The sequence below is a fragment of the Crotalus tigris genome, unplaced genomic scaffold (genome assembly GCF_016545835.1).
Source record: "Crotalus tigris isolate CLP2741 ecotype Arizona unplaced genomic scaffold, ASM1654583v1 scf7180000024349.2157984, whole genome shotgun sequence".
Classification (NCBI taxonomy): Eukaryota; Metazoa; Chordata; class Lepidosauria; order Squamata; family Viperidae; genus Crotalus; species Crotalus tigris.
The window spans coordinates 917430-936582 of NW_024100518.1; the positions used below are offsets into that span (position 1 = coordinate 917430).

A 19153-nucleotide genomic window follows, 5' to 3' on the forward strand; every position below is an offset into this window, starting at 1 on the left:
CATGTTCCATTAGAATTAACCTCCGAGTTCCACTGCATTTATGTTCAATAAACTATAGGAAGGACTATATTTTCAGAATTATTTATTCTCACCTGTGAATTTTCCAAGGGTATCTGAACTAGATGAGGTCAAATAACAAAATGTGTTTCTGATGTAAACTCTAGTCTTTTCGTATTTATATCATGGTGGGAGAATCATGACATCTTAATACACTTTTCATAATTTATATAAGGTATTTTATTAAATAATTCAATTAATGGTCTATACATGAGAATTTTTGGTTCTGCAGGATTTATGTATCAGACAATGATTCATGTTTTTAGTACAGAACACAGCAATCAATTGTCAATTTCCAGATGAATTTAACTCCTGTCTTCAAACTGTGCCTTATTTTTTAACAGATATGCTGCTAAAAATTCAATAGGGTTTATGGGCCTGAAAAGAAAAAAAGAGAAACAATATATATATAAAATAAAAACATCTTTTGACTTCAATTAATTTATGAAGTTAATATAAAAATTAAGGCATAAGTTAAATCCATAATTGTAAATACTGAATATTAAATCTATAGAACATGCTGTTTGCTTAAAAAGGAGAAAATACTTTGAATGTCATTCCAGATTGTCAAGCATTTTATTATACAGCCAGCCTCTAAAGTATATGGAATAATTCATAACTAAGTTATAGGCCCTGCTGATTTATTAATTTAAGTCAGAACTTAAATGGATCTTGTTTAAAAGATATTATGAGAGTGGAACTAGTATTACCTGACAAGATTAAGAATGATCTGAAATTTTAAAATGACAAGATTGAAGAATATGAAAAAATATGCTATACTGGACATACAAAAGAAACACCAGATGCCTTAATTAAAATATACAAATAAGAAATCAAGAGAGTGATTTGGATAATTGTATATATAACTTACCTCTCCTTTGCAAGGACTGCAAGGCCTTGTAATAAGATAGGAACAACTGTCTGATCCAAATATGCACGTGTAGGTAATGACTGAAGGTCCACTTTCTGCTTTGATGTTTTTTCTGCACTTGTTTTCTCATTTTCCACTATCCGCTTAAAATTATAAACATATGTTTCATGAAAGTATCTATTCCATCTTTAATTAAAAACCAAATTTCTTAATTACAGTTTCCAGGCATTCCTTTTGTGGTCCTTGGAATGAGTAGAACCAAAAATGTGGAAAATTAATCTCTTGCATTTTTGAGGTTTTAAGGAACAAATTTAGTGTCCTAAAATATAGAGGTATATAATTCACCCATGATCATCCAATTAAAACTTCTGAAGCCGCACCCATATGCCCTTCAAGTTGCATGCCCCCTGTCCAGAATATTTCCACAGACTTATGCATTTTATTGTAATCTACACAAGCAAAAAAATATTCTTCTGAATGGTACAGAATCCCAAGCAACAAAGCTGATTTATTTGCTTGAAAATACTCATGCCTTCATTCAATAGATTTATAGGTGTGATTGAAGTCTTGTTGTACCAAAGTATACATATAAACGTGCAAATATATTCCAGAGATTTGGGTGACCAATCCAGAATCCCATGGCTGTATGAACCTTTAGAGCCCCTGTACTGTAGAACTGCAACACCTGAAACTCACTACTGCAATTTTCCACAATTTCCAGGCATCAAGCAGAACTTAAAATAGGCTTAGCATAATTTCAAAAATGTCATAAATGCCCCTAAGTACTCCCAAGACATGGGGAAAAAAAATCAGATTTCCACCTCTAGCATATCTCCACGTAATTTGCATCATTACAGAGCAACTAACCAGAGCTTTTGCAAGGCAATTGTAAAAACTCTTTCATTAAAGTTTTTTTTAAAAAAAACTAATAGAAACATCTCTAATTTTCAGTATAGTATCATAATTTCAGAATCAATCAAATAATCTAATACAAAACATGAGGCTTCATTCAGAACTCTACGCAGTTCTGTATCCTAATTATACACTCAGAGCAGTGTATCATTAACTTCAATTAGAAATAATCTAAACACAATTACCTCTACATTTTCTGTAAGGCCATATTCTGCATGTGGATTTTCTGGAACCTGTAAAGTAATACACAACCATAAAATAACAACAAAGGAATATTTGCCTCTTTAGAAAACAAGAATGTTAAAGAATTATTATTATGCTTGCTCTTTTAGCCTTACCTGTGGCTGGCCCTCGATAATCGGTTCGGTATCCATGATGTACGGAAGTTAAAATAGTCTGAAAGAACTTTAAAAAAAATGACGATTATACAAGTTAATACACTGAGACATAGAAAGTTAACATCCTGAATCTCAAAGATATTTTGCTACTCTCCCAGATTAAGTACTTTTTATATTAAGCCAGTAAAACAAAACTCCTTAAGCATGAGATATTTAAAGTGATTTCACTGCTTCGATTGGGTTACCAAAATTATCTAGGGGCCACTGACTGAGGAATCAATTCCATAATTAAAAGAGACCGCGGATGAGACATATATTAATTCGAAAGGAAGCCCGACTTATTTCAAGTAAGAGGAGATTGGATTGCAGCTTTTGCTCGGCGCCCTAACAAAAGCTTTTTTCTTTTCTTTTTTTGCAGTTAAAATCAAGCATGGAGGAATTAAGTGGTTCCGGGATATATCTCTGGCCTAAGGCTTCAGAGTACCTCTACTCTTCTTACTTACACTTGATCAACTAAATTCGGTTGGAAGATATAACCGGCAAGAAACGGCCCGTCGCGGAGCAACAAGAAACACAACCGTCGCTACAAGTCGTAAAAAGATATTGGTTGTCGTACAATGTTGTGGCCATGGAAAGGAAGGATGTCGCACTTCACGGGCCACGAAGATTTTTTGTTGTTTGTTTGCTGATTTGTGCGCCTGCGTAAAATGTCTCCAGCGCCAAGTGCTGCTCCGGGGCTGGAGGCTGTTAGAAAAACACCTCAGGTTGGTTTGAGCAGTGTAAAATGCAGGCTATGCATCCTCGAAATTAGCATGGTGCTTAGTCACAAAATTGATCGGGGTTAAAGAATCTTTATTTTCAGATGTTTGTTATAAATTTGACAATACAGAAAAGAAGCTGTCACCCTAAAGAGCTCACAACGAAGCAGAATTTTATTCTGGATTAAGTAAGGATTCATTTGTTGCAATAGGCTTCTTTAACTTGCAAGCATTCAGTGTTTTCCTTGCTTCGTAAAACTCAGATGGGAAAAGCTGGGGCTATCAAAACTGGGCAGCTGAAGTCCAGTCGATTTGATGTTTCCTGTATATTTGCTATCTTCTAAAATCTAATGATAGTCTGAATTGTTGCAGACCAGCACTCCAAATGTAGATTCTGATGTTTATAGAGGCAATTTGTGTATATTGTAAACAGCTTGATCCCAAATGAATTCTAAAATGCAAAATTCTGTAAAGTAACAACTTACCTTCTAATATCTTCATACAATTATTTAGCACACTCCACTGTTCAAACTAGGACACACTATCAAACACATTTAACTCATCAGCTCTTTCCCCTGGCCACAGGGCAAGAATGCTTCTTTGTGCCTTCAAAGGATAACTCATACTTGGAGAAGAGTATTTCTGGCAAGGAGAGCAGAAATCTCCAGCTTCTTTGAGTAGGATTGATCATTGTATGGAATCCCTTAGAAGGAAAGGGTGCAGTTTTCCACTCCTTCCCCATTTATTGCCCAGTTTAGAATATATCATATTGCACTAATGTGTCACAAGAAGATTTGATAAACACTTTTTACAATTAAGCCACTAAGAACATATCACTTTATGCTTCTTAAAATGAGATTAATTACAATATACATTACGGACATAATCTCAAAATTTGGAAGGAATGAGGATTTATTGCAGTTCTTTGATGCAGCCTTCCTATGAATTGCATGAAATCTTAAGCCTATGTCTGTAAAGCATATGCTTGGTAAAACAATACATTAAGCTGGAATGTGTTTTACTTGATTTTAGTTTAGTGCATCAAGTAGACTTGGCCAAGTGCGATTTATTTAATATGGCAAGCTTATCCAGTATCAGCCAGGAATACATAACACAAGGACTACTGGAACTTTTATTTTTATAGGACATAATAACAGAGTCTTGAAATTCTGCAGAGTATCTCTCTGCCTTCTTTTATACCAAATGGAATCAAGGCAGGATTATCTTGAATTTATTTCTCATCCCTTCTGAATTGTTAATTATTTAATGTTCTTGCATTTCTTCATCAAGGTTATCTCCATACTCCTCTGTGGCTTATGTGAACTAGGCATAGTTCATTAGTAATACTGACTAACTGATCCAAGGGAGGAAGAAAGCATACTGGGATGCAGTAGTGACAATATAATCCTAAAGCTCAAGGAGTCAGTGTGACAGATTGCTATCTTTCTTCTTTCTCATTCTAGCCATGTTTATTTAAAAGTTAGTCCTATGACATTCAGTGAGTTTACAGAAAATTGGATTTGCAGCAATAGTTTTAAGAGGGAGGTAATAAAAATGTAATTTTGTACATCAGAATAAAGTTGTCTTGTTTAGTCAAGAGTAAATTGTGCCATATATAAAAGCAGTTTGAGAAAAATTGTCCTACCTTGAAGGTGTTTCTATCACTACAGGTGTTTAAGATGTGATGACAGATTCAAGAGAAATAGGGCCTACAAGATGTTGAATCTGACTGCATTTTGTTGCAGCATGGTTTTACAGTTAGAAACAATAGGAGATGAACTTTACCTTTACACTTGAGATACATGATATATATTTGCCTTCTTACCCCTATGAATGATATGTGTGTTCCTAGCACTGCACTCTTCTGGATAGAGAACTCTGCTGTTGTTCCTGGGATCTGAGGGAGGTAGTCTCCCAGCCCAGGAGTTACAGCCTAAGTGCTCCTACCACCACTGGGAGCACTTTGGCCTTTATTTTCCACCTCCTTGCTATTTCCTCCTTCAGGTCCTGGTACTTCTCCAATTCCTTATACTCCTTATTCCTGATGTTGCTGTTACTTGGTACGGCTATATATACCACCACTGCAGAATGTATAAAGAGGCCTCAGAGACAGTCCAATACATAGCGGCAGGGTGTAAGATGCAGGCAGGAATAGCATATACTGAACAGCATAACCAAGTAGCTGGCACTGTATTCAGGAACATCTGCAGTGTATGGACTAGATCCTCCCAAGTCCAGATGGGAGATTCCACAGAAGGTCATGGAAAATAACAGGGCTAAAATCCTGTGGGACTTCCAGATCCATATGGATAGGCAGATACTAGCCAATCTACCAGATATTGTGGTAATAACCAGAAGTGGTGGTGATAGATGTAGCAGTGTTAACTGCTGTACAGTAGTTGTTTCTATAGTACTTGGAAGTAGCATAGCAGTAACTGACAACTATACAAATCTGGAGATTTGAATTATCTGTACTAACCAGACCGAACTCTTATTTTATCTCTATGCTACTTAGAATTTTAGGCTTCATTATTAACCTTTTAATGGGAGAGATATTAGCATTTTAATATGACATCCATGCCTGTTTTTGAAATCAATTTTTTTAGCTAAAGCCATTTCTTTTATTTTAATCTGCAAAAATAGCCTATTCATAAACTAGCTTATTCATAAATTAAATAGAGAGCATATTCTCAGCATATTCCTTTAATACAATTGCAAGTTTTAAGGAAAATATAAATCCAGCTGGAAAAGGAAATAATGTAACCTATAAATTTGCCATTTGTGGAATGTTATGGAGAATCAATGTTTTCTATTGTTCTATTCTCACATGTAATCAATGTACTTTACTCTTTGATCACTTGTTTTCTTATGTATCCCATATACTTTATGTATCATTTGTTTCTGTACCCTATAAAAATACCTGACACACATACACCCTTAATAAATACTTTTTGCTTCACCTGAATTACTTGATTTGTATTTTGGGATGGGCAAAAAAGCCTTTGCAAAGGTAGCAAACAAAGTCAGCGCCTGACTTTCTAGGCCACATCTAGAATACTGTATTATGTGTTAACATACAGTGAAAGAAAAGAATGGCAAAGTAGCCTAAAATTAAACATAATGCTAAATAGGAGTTACTATATTTACAATGATACATTGACCAGGGGTAGGCAACCTCGGATCTTTTATGACTCGTGGACGTCAACTCCCAGAATTCCTGAGCCAGCTGGCTCAAGAATTCTGGGAGTTGAAGTCCACGAGTCATAAAAGAGCCAAGGTTGCCTACCCCTGGACCAAACCATAACGGCATACCTCACACATAACAATCCTTCATCTTTCAATATTAAGCCCAAAGCAACCACGTTACTATTTATTGGGATATGCAAATCAGGTCACGGAGTTCGATGCAACGTATAGCTTTGCTGATTTTGAAAACATGAAAGGAACTTGCAATCCAACCACATTTCCAGGGTTAGCTGACGAGACACCACGAGGAAAAACATTCTCACTCCCATTATGCAAACGTTCTTTAACGACATTACCCAGAATGCATCGCTCTCACAGAAAGGGCGAACTTCCTAATGTGGAGCGGAACCCAAACTTCCGCTATTCCTTGTGAAAAGAAGCGTTCCGCTCTGACGGTGATCACACTTCTTAACTAACAATAGACCTCCAAAAGGCGCTTACGGGGTTTCTTATTCAGAAAAGCTCGCTACGTAGAGTTTCCCGTCCGCGCGTATGAGATAGTGGGGTTGAGCAAAAGGGGCGTAGCCTCTGGTATGGCAGGCCCTGGCAGGTGGTTGTCAGTCCCTGGCAGCGGGTTATGGCTACGGTGGTGATGAATGAATTCTCCGGGAGGGAGAGGGAAGAAAAAGGGCTTAAGCGCCTCCAGTTCCCCGACTCGGGCCGCTGGGGCCTCCCCTTCATCCGCCGCCGGCCCGGCTCCCGCCCCACACCGCCAACAGGCGGCGGTGGCTTCTCCTCACAAGCGGAATCTCTACTACTTTTCGTATCCGCTTTTCGCCGTCTTCGCGCTGCTTCGTTTCCTCGCCTTCCAGCTCGGGCTGCTCTTCGCCTGGCTCTGCGAGCGCCTCTCCCGAGGCGGGGCGTTGATGGCCGCCGCCAAGAGCACCAGCCGAGCAGGCGATACGCCCGAGTCGGTTCGAACCTGTCACAAGCGCGCCTTCGAGTGCATCTCCACGGCTCTGCGCATCGACGAAGATGAGGCGGGTAAGTCTGGGGAAAGCGGGCAGGGCCGGCGGACAAGCTCCTGGGAGTGAGGGAGACGGCGGGAAGGCTGCGAAGTTCGCGACTGTTAAGGGGAGCCTTCCTTTTTTCCGGCCCCTCTCACGCTTGCTTTGTCTAAATGCAGGGTCGGTTTTCTGCTTTGTCATAGCCTCCGTTTCGCTCTCTGGCTTGTGGCGAAGCGACGGCCGGCATTGGTATACAGTACTAGGACCCGAACACCTGCTTGACTTTTAATATGGCTGTGCGTTAGAGCCGCTTCGCTTGTGTTAGTGACTCACGCCTAAGGGCAAGACGAAGGGGGCTGAAGGGGCAAGAACGATCTCGGGCTCGGCAGAGAGGGACCTTCCATCCGGATTTTGAGTGCCAGCAGCGATTAACGTCGTTAACAACCTTAACAGCGCAATCCGGGCAAAGTAGAGATGTACACCTGTATACAGGTGTACAACGGGAGGGGGGCCGGGATTGCAAGGGTTGAATTGCCCACGCCGAGAAGACCCGTGTTACAGCCACATAAAGGGTTCCTCTGCATGAAAGATGTTGATAGGAAGGGCTTGTGGGTGGAGCCCATGTGAGGGAGGCTTTGTTATGAATCTGAAAGAGACTTTGTGCTACAGTATTGGGTTAGTCTCTTTGTTCTCTAGGTTCAGGTTGCATCTTATTCATCCATTCCTGCTAATCTCCTCTGTAGTGACTCTACGGCTTATAGTTTACGGTATTATATTTCTGTGGCTGGCAGGAGGTTTTTTGGGGATGTAGGGCTGCCTTTCCCTTGATTTTGAACTCCTGCCAACTGCCTGGATAAATCTCTGCAGTTTTCTTGGCAAACGGTTTTGGAAGTGATTTGCCATTGCCTCCTTACCTAGCGCTGACAGAGAGGCTGGGCCAAGGTCACCCAGCTGGTTTCCTACCTAAATGTGGCCTAGAAGCATAGCCTGATGCTTTAACCACTACACCAAACTGACTATGGCTAGCATTACAGAAGAGAAAAATACTTTCCTGTAAAATGATGGAGTTATGGAGGCAAATTATCCAAAATGGCATTTTCCTTTATATGGTTGGGTTGCTGTACAGCAGTAAGTTAAACAGGAGTATGTTAATATTGGGAGTATGGATGGTACAAGTTGTGTCTTGTCAGTTGCAAATTGTAAATAATATCAGCTTACAGACAGTAAAGTTTGAGGCAGAGCTAAACCCACTTATAGAAATGCTTAAATATTCTATACTTAGCAAATGTGTAGATTTTTGTGAGATGCGCTGCTAGAAATCATTCGTATTGGAATACATGAAGCTATCTTGATGTGTCAATTTTGATCAGCATCACTACCTTGATTAGATCTATTCATTTTTGCCTTCTGTGAAATATATTCAAAGCAGTTCATAACACACAAAATGGAAGGAATAATGGTTAAATAATAATACTTGTAGCATTGTATTCTTGTGCCTACTTCTAAGTGAGACTTTCCAAATTAATTTGTTGGAAAATAATACAGATAGCTACCTTACACTGAATCAGACCATTAGTTAATTATTGTCCAATAGTAATTTATTTGAAAGCCAAGAATTCTCCAAACAAAAATTTGCCACATCATCTTTATGTAAGATTTACAAACCGAAGATGCCAGGTATTGAACCTGCATGCATACATGTGCTAATAAATATAGAAATGCTCTATTAATGACAGTAATTTAGTTTTATTTAATTTGAGTTTCATGTCTATGTTTAAAAAATTAAAACTTTCAGAAGTTGATGGAAATTTCTGCTCTGTTTTCCTGTTTCTATTCTACAACAATAGTATGTTGTTTGTATGTAGCAGCCAATTTACTTCAATTAATTCTACACAGTACCACAAGGAGAAATATTTTGATTAAGCATTAACAGCAGTAATGATTTTCCTGTCTCTTTGGCTGTGTCTGCATGACATACAGGCTTACAATATGTACATATTTTAACCTTTTTCATATTTAGCCACTGTGGTTAGTTTATGGTAAATTGAGTAAATCATGATTAACTATGGGTTAATGGGTTGTAATCACAAGCATTCTTGGATCTCTGTTTATGGGGAAACTGTGGTCCAATCTGTCAATGATGTTTGATTTTTACTAAGCATGTGTCTCAGGTGTTATATAAATGTAATTATAAAGAGATTAAAGACAATTACAGACACACATGTAAATCTGGTGTTAGAGGGAAACTACTAACCCAGGGATGTCAAACTTGCAACGTCATGTGATGTGTCACGACGTATTGTGACTTTTTTTCCATTGCCGGCAATAGGGTGGGCGCGGTTTTGCCATGACACATCCAGCCCATGGGCTGGCAGTTTGATACCCCTGTCTTAACCCATCAGAAGACTTAATTTCTCTTATTCTAGTAGGTCTAAAGTTGCCCTTTAATTCTTGAACTAAAGTCAAGAAGAAAAATACTTCTGAGAGCTCTACACATATTCCTCATATGTTTTAGGACAAGATGCTATAGTGTGGTACCTGAATGCTAGCAATGAAAAAAATATTCTGAGTTTTATTTAATATTTATTGTAATATGCAAGCTAACAGAAATAAGAAAAAAATGTAAACATAAGGATAGCAAACAGTAATATGGAAATTAAGATTAAAAATACTGCCTAATGCATATACATCCCACTACTGAAATGATTGTTCCTCCATGTTCATCTATATTCAGTGACAAATGTAAGAAGAGAACAATCTGTCATCTGGTTCTCAAATAATCAAATTGAATATCTTGAAAAGTTGTATGAAATATCCTCATACTTTTATTGCAGTCATGTGTGGAAAAAGTTTTGGATTTTGGTTTCATTTAACATATTAATCATAACTTATAGATAAATTATATGGTACTGCCTGTCTCCAATATTTTCTGCTTACCTGGTATATTCAGGCAGAGAGGCTATCATCTAGTTCCTTCAATTGTCATCTTGAAGCGTGCCTTTTGTGTCACAACCCATGTCCTCTGGAATAGGATCCCAGTAGAGAGATGTACAGTGTTAACTCTCTTGATGGACCTAGCTCCATTCTCAGATCTGGTACTAAAGTACTTGTGAAGACATTGTGTGTTTTTTACTGTTATAAGTGATCTGTTTGGGCTGTTAGATTTTTAACAGTATTAATTGTATTTTTCATATGTTGTGAACCACTCAGATTAGGTGGCTGCAATACATCTATTATGTCTGATAGTAGTAGTGATGGAATAAAATTGTTTCTGAGGTCACAGAAAAAATATACAAATATTGTTTTGATGAAGAATTTATAGCTACAGATAGAAAAATAAGAAATTGTGACCGTGTTCTGAATGAATTTTCTTGCTTCATAACGTTAATAATTCCTTTAATGATAAAAGAATTGTATTTGCACTATAGACTAAACATAACTTAATTTTTTTTTTTTTGCAAATTGTCTACTTTGATTATTGTACAACAATGCTTGTCAGGGCTGGCAACTGTAATTTCTGAGTGTTGTTTTATACAATAGTTAGTTGAGGTCAGGTTGAGTTGTTCCCTCTTTTCCCCCCAGTGGTTAACCAATACTGTCAAATGGGGGGGGGGGAAGGTTCAGGAAGTATAATTATCTACTGTAGAGATTCAATTCCATCCACATCTCTTGCTTTTCTGGAAGATTATTATAGTACAATAGTCTGAACTGCTATATAGCTTAGCATGTCTTACATATCAGGTGAGAGTATTGTGAATTAATGTAACAGTGGTATCTTGACTTAACTTGTGAGAAGGAGAAATATAAAAAAGCTCTTGCTTGACAAAAAATAGGAGGGGTTTGTTTATTTATTAGATTAATATTCAAATCTATCCTCAGAGTTTAAGGGACTATCTAATGCTATTATATTGCCCCACATAAAAAATATCCTTTAAGGTAAACTCAAATCTTAATGCTTTTAGTGACTTCATGGACTTAATGGTTTAAATAAATGACAGATAGTATCACTAACACATTAGGCACCAGGTGTAATTGGAACCAAAGTGCATCAATGAATGTTTGGCACTAGATGTTTTGTCTTCAACCTTTCATCTTTGCTGGACTCAAATGATTTTTTATTTTTAAGTTTATTTGTTAGAATATTTTAACATTCTCTGAGCCTTGAAATATTTTTGGAAGTTGGGCACTACTTATTTCCTAAGTTAGAATATGAAATACTGCCTAAGCTTAGAACCAGCTTATGACCAAACTTAGATATTTAAGTGCTTTAAAGACATACGTGTTCCTTTAGTTTTTATATTGTAATATACTGAATAGAATCAAATGTGGGTTTGTGCATAATTCTTTAAGTGTTAGGAAAGTACAGAAGTAAATGGCAACTGTAAACTTTTTCTCATGTTGGTAGCATGGTAAGCTGCTTTATTTTCTCTCTGTAGTGCTGACTTTTGTCAGCTGTATACTTTTTAGCTAGTGTTGTATTTATGTTTTATTGCCTTTCACTGATTCTGATGTAATACTAGTCTGATATAGTCATTATGCTACTATTATTCACTTGTTTTAAACAATAACCAGTTTAACATGTTTCAGTTAAATCCCATGCCTATAGTGAGGTTTGGTACAGGATAATTTACCTTTGATGTAATTGTCTACTAAAATGCTGTGAATTTTTAAACCCGCCATGTCTCCAAACATTTTGATCTTTCTCGTAACATATTCAATGTTCTCTAGAGAGTCTTGCACAATCAATACCAAATTGCCAGCAAATGCACGTAGTTTTTAATTGTGTGCTTTTGCTCTGTTATCTTATCTAATATCTCTACTTAACAGTTCCAACCCTGGATTAAGTCATAAAGGGGATAAAGGACACCCCTGTCTTGTTCCTTTCTGGATTTCCATTCACCATAATCCAAGATTTCTGGATTATATAGATGGACTTCAGACCCATGCCTATAGTGATGTCTGGTACAGGACAATTTACCCTAGATGTGATCGTCTACTAAAATCCTGTGAATTGAACAGATCTTGTTTATAAAATTAGCATTTACCTTTTATTGGCAAACTACAGGAGGATCAAATTTATTCTAAAGTATTGTTTTTTCTGCATATCTTTGTTTTAATAAGAGAAAGTTACTTAAGTTTCTCAATGTTTGTCTAAGACTACTTGGAGTAGTTGTGTTTATATTTTCTTTCAAATTTTGGTTATTGTGGTACAGATACTTATGATTTGTGTAGTATCTGATGTTCTTTCACAATAAAATAATTGAACTCATTTTTTTCCAGCAGGACAAAAGGAACAAGCTGTTGAATGGTATAGAAAGGGAATTGAAGAACTCGAGAAAGGAATAGCTATATTAGTTATTGGTCAAGGTAAGTTCATTTTTAGTGTTGTATGAAGGAGAAAAGCTGTCAATATGGTTTGAAAATTCTGAATAGACAGTTTGGAAGAAGAAATCTTGAAATCTGTAAAATCCATAGGATTTATTTTTTTTTCAGAAATGATGTACCACCCAGTTATAATAAATAAGCATTCTAGTGATCTCAGTTACATTTATATAAAATGCACGCCTTTTAATAAAATGACATACTGGTCTCTTAGCTCAGGTTAGATACAAAAAAGATGTTTTGTAGCATCTTAAATGTTAGAGGAGAGGTGCCCAGGTATGCTGTTGGGGCAGTATATTTCATATTGTATACAGAACCACTGAGAAGTCCTGCCTTCTAGTGCACACTTTTCTCATGTCACACCAGGACCTTGAACAAACTCGTATAAAAATGAAGATTTCAAGTTGATGAAAAGCAAGGTTAGACCTGCACTTGAATGCAAAATTAGCATATAAAGTTTTCTTCAGTGATTACACACCAAACCGTTATTAAAATAGCTGTTCACTGAGAGGCTAATTTTGGCAATCTTTATTACTTCCTTGTTAATATTTCTCTGTACAATAAATTTGAATTATTCCAAATTCTGGATGTGTTATATTATTAATATATCTCTGTTGAGATGTCAATCAGAATTGGACTAAATTCAGGTGTTCGTGTCAATCCTTATTTAGTTCAAGATTGAAGAACTTTTAACCACTCATGTTGGACTATAACTCCTGTTAATCCTAACTATAATAACCAATGTTCAGAAATGATTACAATTGTAGTCCAGCATCATTTGAAGAAACGTGACTTTCCTATTACGGTACTGATTTAATTATCAACTAGCCTTAGTCTTTAAGAATTCCATTAAGGAGTTGTTGTATTTTGTACTATATATAATTAGTCCTCACTTAACAATAGCAATTGGAGTTAGAATTTCCATTGCTAAGCAATAATGCTTGTAAAGCACAATGTCCCATGACTGCATCACTTAGCAATGGCAATTCCAGCAATTCTGGTTGCTACCATTAAGCAAGTATTACAGATTGTTAAGTGAGGACCTCAATTGACCACAACTTGTGACTTCCTGACCAGCTTCCAACAGGTAAAGTCAGTGAGGAAGACAGCAGGAAGTCTCATATCCTATATTGCCTGTGGGTGGATGAGGGATAAACCAGGTGGGGATGGATGGGTAGTTGCTGTTTTACAAGTGCAGATGGGTGGGTGGGTGCTCCAGAGTGTAAGAGTGTACAGGTAGCTATTGTGACATGAGTACAAGGATACTGTAGCTTAGTACAAATGTAACTGGGCTGGTAGGTGCACACTACAGAATGTGGCTGGAGGTATGTGTTCCATGCTATGCAATGTGAATTTCCTAATCAAGCTCCTCAGGAGCAAAAGGAGTGGGTGCAGCATGTAAGCTTCCCTGCCTGCTTTTCCATTGACTTTGCTTGTGAGAAGCTGGCAATGAAGATTGCAAATGGTGATTAAGTGACAACTGGATATTGCAACTGTTTTAAGTAAGACCCGGTTGTCAAGCTTCTGAATTGTGTCTATGGGTGTGGAGGGACAGATAGATTTTCAAGGACTGGATGTAAGTACCATTTGTTTAGCACTGTTCTAACTTCAAATGGTTGCTGAATGTGTGATCATTAATTGAGGACTACTGTAATGTTCAGCAGGGCCAGCTATTGCTATAATGTGTATAATCATAAAAATTGAAATACATTTGGCAAAACTGGATTACTATGATGCTTATAATTTTGAAAACAAAAAAACCTGTTCCAAAATAAAATTGCTGAGTTGTAATTGGAATTGGCTAATATCATATCATATCATATCATAGCTTTTCCATCAGGATTCAGGCTGGCCTATAGTACTGAGACAGCATTGGTGACACAGTGTATGACCTGTTTTGTAGTGGTTCTTGTTTTGCCATGACAAGTACCAGGTGGTGTTTGCAGATGGAGAGGTCCAGCCGTAGTCCCATGTTATATGGGATGCCTCAGGACTTGGGTCTCTCTCTTATTTAACATCTATATAAAGCAACTGGGAGGTCATCTGCCGGCAGGGTCTTTGGAATTATCAATATGATGATGATACCCAATTGTATATCTTGTCCCAATGTATTTATTAAATTTGTATGTTGCCCATACAAAGGGGCTTACAGACATTTAATTAAAATGCACTATAAAACATTAAAACAATAAAGACCATAAATTTAAAATTCAATTAAAATAAAACTAACCAGGCTAAAGAGGGAGAGAGCAAAGTGCATACAGGAAGGAGATGGGGTGTCATCTACTCCATTAGCCACCTCCATTAGCCAGTGCTGGGCAAATTATGCTTTAGAGGTGCTGGCTCAATGGCTGGAGGCTGTGGGGACTTGGATGGGGACAAACTGGCTGTGACTCAACCCTAGCAAAGCGGAGTGGTTGTGGATTTTTGACCCCCTAGAATCAGGAGAGTTGACATCTCAAACTCTGCAATGGGTAACAGTCCCCAGACAGATAATAGTGCGCAATTTGAAGATCTTCTTCAACTTTTGGCTCCTGCTGATAGAGCAGATAGCAAATGTGACCAGTGTGGCCCTTGCCCAAATTCATCTTGTGCACCAAATATTCATTTCAGAGTCCCTCTGTGAGGGAGCTGGGTGGTTTTAAAAGGCCTTGCTCACAGCCACTTATGCCTTAGTTACCTCCCATTTGGATTTCTGCAATGCACTCTAAATGAGGCTCTCTTTGAAGACTATCTGGAAAGTGCATCTGCTTCAGAAAGCAGTGGCACTGCAGTTTTATGTGCCCTACAGTTTATCTGATTAGCACTACTGCTGCATGAGCTGCACTGGATCCCAGTTGCTTTCTGGTTGCAGTTCAAGGCGCTACACAGTAGAGAGCCAGGTTCCTTATGGGACTACCTCTTCCTGAGAGTATCTCCTTGTCCTACTAAGATAGGATGGGGGCACTCCAGATCCATTCCCTTAAAAGTTGCCACGTGGCAGGACTTTGGAGATATGCTTTCTTGGGGGCTGCCCCAGCCCAGTCTCCCATTTGAAATCCTATTTGAGATGCCTATCTTTATAGCTATTTGGAGGGCTGTGAAGATTTGGCTCTTCTCTCAAGCTTTGAACTAGGCTGCTAGGATGAAGGTTGAGCTAGGAGGCTATTTAATCTGATACCTGGGAAGAAGAGTACTTTAGTTTTTGGCTTTTTTATTGTTGTGAATCATCAGAATCATTACAGTATATGAGATGTATAAGATGTATATGAGTTGATATGAGCTGTACAAGTCCTGTAAGTAAATAAATAAATACATAAATATCAGTGCTTCATCTACTGCATTGGCTGTTCTATTGTTTCTACATAGTATATCCAATTCAATTTTTTGAGGCTCGATCCTTAAACCTCTGAAAAATTTGGGAAAAGAATTTTCTCGCTTGTATATGCTTTTAGATTGATCAATCGTTCCGTGTTTCTCTGATAGGTGAAATGAGGTAGAGACTTCTGTTGTAGAGTTCTAGAAGCACTTTGCAAGGAGTTATGTCTGGTTCCTATGCTTTGCTGTCAAGGAAAACCTTCATTTTTTTATACCAGAATTTCTATAGTTTGTGTTCAGTTTGATTTTTTATTACTTGTATTATTCTGCAATAGTGTATTTTATATTTTATAGTTATTCTGCACAACTGATTAATTGTGCTGCATTCTGCTACTCTTTTTGTTTTTAGTGTTTAAAAAAGCTTTTAATGATTTTAATGATTGTTATTAGATAATCTGCCTAGATACATTAGATTGGCTATTACATATATTGAAATTGATCATTAGATATTGATCATTGGATAGATTATAATAATTATAGAATAATTATTGAATATCTGAGTCTTTTATCATTGTTTATATCATGTCCTTTTTGAAAGGGATTGTATGGAGAAGTCATAGAAACAAAAAATAATAAGTCTTCTTCAAAGTTACAGCTAATGCTAAATTTTTAGGACTAAGTTTAGTACATAGCAGCTGTTTGTTTAGCTGAATCAAAAATTTGAACATACAGTTTATATTTGTATTGTTTGGTTTAGTTATTATGGCTTTAGTGAGTTTTTCTGATAATAGTTTTAGCTGGGAAAATTGGGTAACATAAAAGTCAGAATTTTGGATCATGTTTGATTCCCTGGTATTAAAATAGCAACAAATGTATATTTAATTAACAGTTACTGTACTGTATAAAAATTACAATGTGAGTTAACACATTATAATTAACTTCGATAATTTATGACACAAAGCTAAGATCCAGTCAAATAAACACCTTGAAATACTTTTGATTTTTATTAAAAATGCTTTAAAAATAATCATTTACTCTTTGAAATGAATAGTCTTTAATAAGATAATAGTACTTTTCTCTGGCAGAATATTGGCATAGATTTACAAATCTGTAGTCATAATGCATCACTTTTCCAAAGGAATTCTAAAACTCATAGTATTTTCATATGAGTATTTTGGGAGTCTGTAGTTTGGAACCCTGTGTAATTGTAGTAGCATCCTAGAGGGTTTTTTTTTTTTTTTTTGCCAAACCTATTGCTTCTAGTTTCATTTGTTCCAAGTGGTACAGTATGATATACTGTTATATTATTTTATTAGTTACCATTTATATTAATTACTTACTTTTGCTGGAGTATACGATAGATATTGCTATTATACATTTGCTGAATATTTAACTTTCTCTTTAAGGAGACCATTATGATCGAGCTCGTCGCCTCCAGTCTAAAATGATGACAAATTTGGCAATGGCCAAGGACCGTTTGCAGCTGTTAGGTACTACTTAATGTTGTTACTTTAGAAAATTGTAAAACTGATAGTGTATATATTTAAGATTTATTAATGATGGAGAGAAAAATGATTTAAAACTATTTTTTTAAAAAATGAAACATATGTTTCACCAATAGATTTCATTTTGTATCAATGTACTTGTTTAGAGATGCAAGTATACTATCAAAATTTGGCCTCCTGGTATTTTAAAGGGGAAGCTGAAGAACTAGTGAGGGGTTTGGGTTTTTTGTTTTTTTGTTTTTGCAAAAAACTTTTTAAAATGCAGCATGAACTTAACTTGCTTTTTGAAATGCCGAAGCAACTGGTGCAGAATTAGCATTAATGGAAGATAGTATAAAGTGCTTTTTAAAAGGAAAACCCATAGAGAAAAATATTGCCAAATTTTAAGCTAAATAAGTTTTAACTGCAGATTACTTTGAGGAAAAGCAGTAAATTGTTGAACAAAATAATCCTGAAATTAGTTCGTGAACATAGACATTTACAAAATACTTAATGAATTCAGTGACACATTATCATAAATTGAAATCTTTTAAATCAAAGCATTTATTAATTGAAGCAAAATAAAATTAGACAGCAGCAAAAATGTCCGAAGGGGCCAGGAATGAAACAAGTAATGAACTCACAAGGCAAGCTCTGCAATTTACCTACTTGGATCAAAAGTTAGGATGCAAATAAGGGTTGGGTTTTATCATCACATCATCAGTACGTGTTATTTTCAGTCATCATAATTAGCTGTGGATTTCTAAGGATAGCAATATCTAAACTAATTTATTCTTTGCTGGCTTTCTTGAAAATGCTGTTAAATCATTTATCCACATTACATAGTTTACATCTCATAGGGTTGAAGCTGGGATAGCATGCTTGGCTTTGCTTATTTATTAGGAGAAATAAGGACATAGAATTCCTACCTAGAAAAGATGAAGCTCCTAAATCAGATAGGTTATGATTTTGTAAATCCCACTTACTATCTCTTTAGCTATTTTGATTGTTTTAGGAAGCCAGTGTTAACTGAGAAATATAGATTAAAAAAATACAGTAGATACTTTCCTTAGGTTTCCTAGCTGTTCTTTCAAACAGTTGTAGTGCATTCTCCATGTGTTTCTCATGATTATCCAATTATTTTTTGGACATTTCTTTTGTAATTAGTCTGGTAGATCTAGTTGCCATTTTGTATTAGATGGCTTCCATAGCCACCATTTTGTTGTGGGGCTCAACAGTGTCTCAAAGTTCAAATGTACCTCAGAGGCTAAAAAGATTGGGAATCCTTAGAGTACAGTAAATGAAATCAGGAGCACAACATTTTAAGGTTGGAGGAATGGTGCCAATAAGATTGTGTATGTGTATGTGTTTGTGGTTTGCTTAAAATTGCATCTCTAAATGTCATGGACTGTGGTCAGAAAAATTGTGAGATAGAAATATATAAAAATACATGTTTGATAGCCAATGACAAACAAACTTTTTAACAAGAATAATGTTGGGCAGCTGCAACCTATATTGGATTAAAATAACTTGCTGTTAAGTATGAGGTTTCAAAGGTAAATTATAATCCTATGATGTGGGATTGTACCTTTGCTGATTCCTCACCCTTTCCTGTACCTGCAGCTTTGATAATAGTGAGTTTTTTCCCCACAGGGCTTATAGAATATAACTTTAGTGTTTTCCTGAAAGGCTTCCAATTGCTGTTGTTCTTTTCTGGATGCCTGGAGTAATCTAAAGTGTCGGCCATGACAAAGGATAGAAATTTAGCTAGATTTTTAAGGTGTTATAGGATACTACTTTGTTTGGTTTTGCTGTTACAGATATAAAAAGGCTACCACATACAATGTTTCTAACAAGATAA

The 19153-nt window shown here is 36.5% G+C and overlaps 2 protein-coding genes across 9 annotated transcripts in view; one reads left to right on the forward strand and one right to left on the reverse strand.

Annotated features, from left to right (window-relative positions):
* Positions 1–219: 219 nt before the first annotated feature.
* Positions 220–2820, reverse strand: DPY30 (dpy-30 histone methyltransferase complex regulatory subunit). Its single transcript, XM_039327011.1, has 5 exons — positions 2682–2820; positions 2179–2245; positions 2026–2073; positions 929–1071; positions 220–435 (listed from the first exon to the last, which is right to left on the reverse strand). Exons 2-5 carry the CDS (start codon positions 2212–2214, stop codon positions 363–365), a joined length of 300 nt encoding a protein of 99 aa, XP_039182945.1. The 5' UTR covers positions 2215–2245; positions 2682–2820; the 3' UTR covers positions 220–362.
* A 3500-nt stretch (positions 2821–6320) lies between these two features.
* The window catches only part of SPAST (spastin), a 39096-nt gene continuing 26263 nt past the window's right edge, over positions 6321–19153 (forward strand). Inside the window, exons 1-3 of one of the 8 annotated variants that reach the window (XM_039326996.1) lie at positions 6321–7166; positions 12413–12496; positions 17215–17298. In XM_039326996.1, coding sequence (XP_039182930.1) covers positions 6779–7166; positions 12413–12496; positions 17215–17298 — 556 coding nt within the window. In that variant the 5' untranslated portion in view covers positions 6321–6778. Of the gene's footprint in view, positions 7167–7287; positions 7310–8175; positions 8258–12409; positions 12497–17214; positions 17299–19153 lie in introns of those variants that run through there. The other 7 variants (XM_039326995.1, XM_039326994.1, XM_039326993.1 and 4 more) reach the window with 7 other exon arrangements.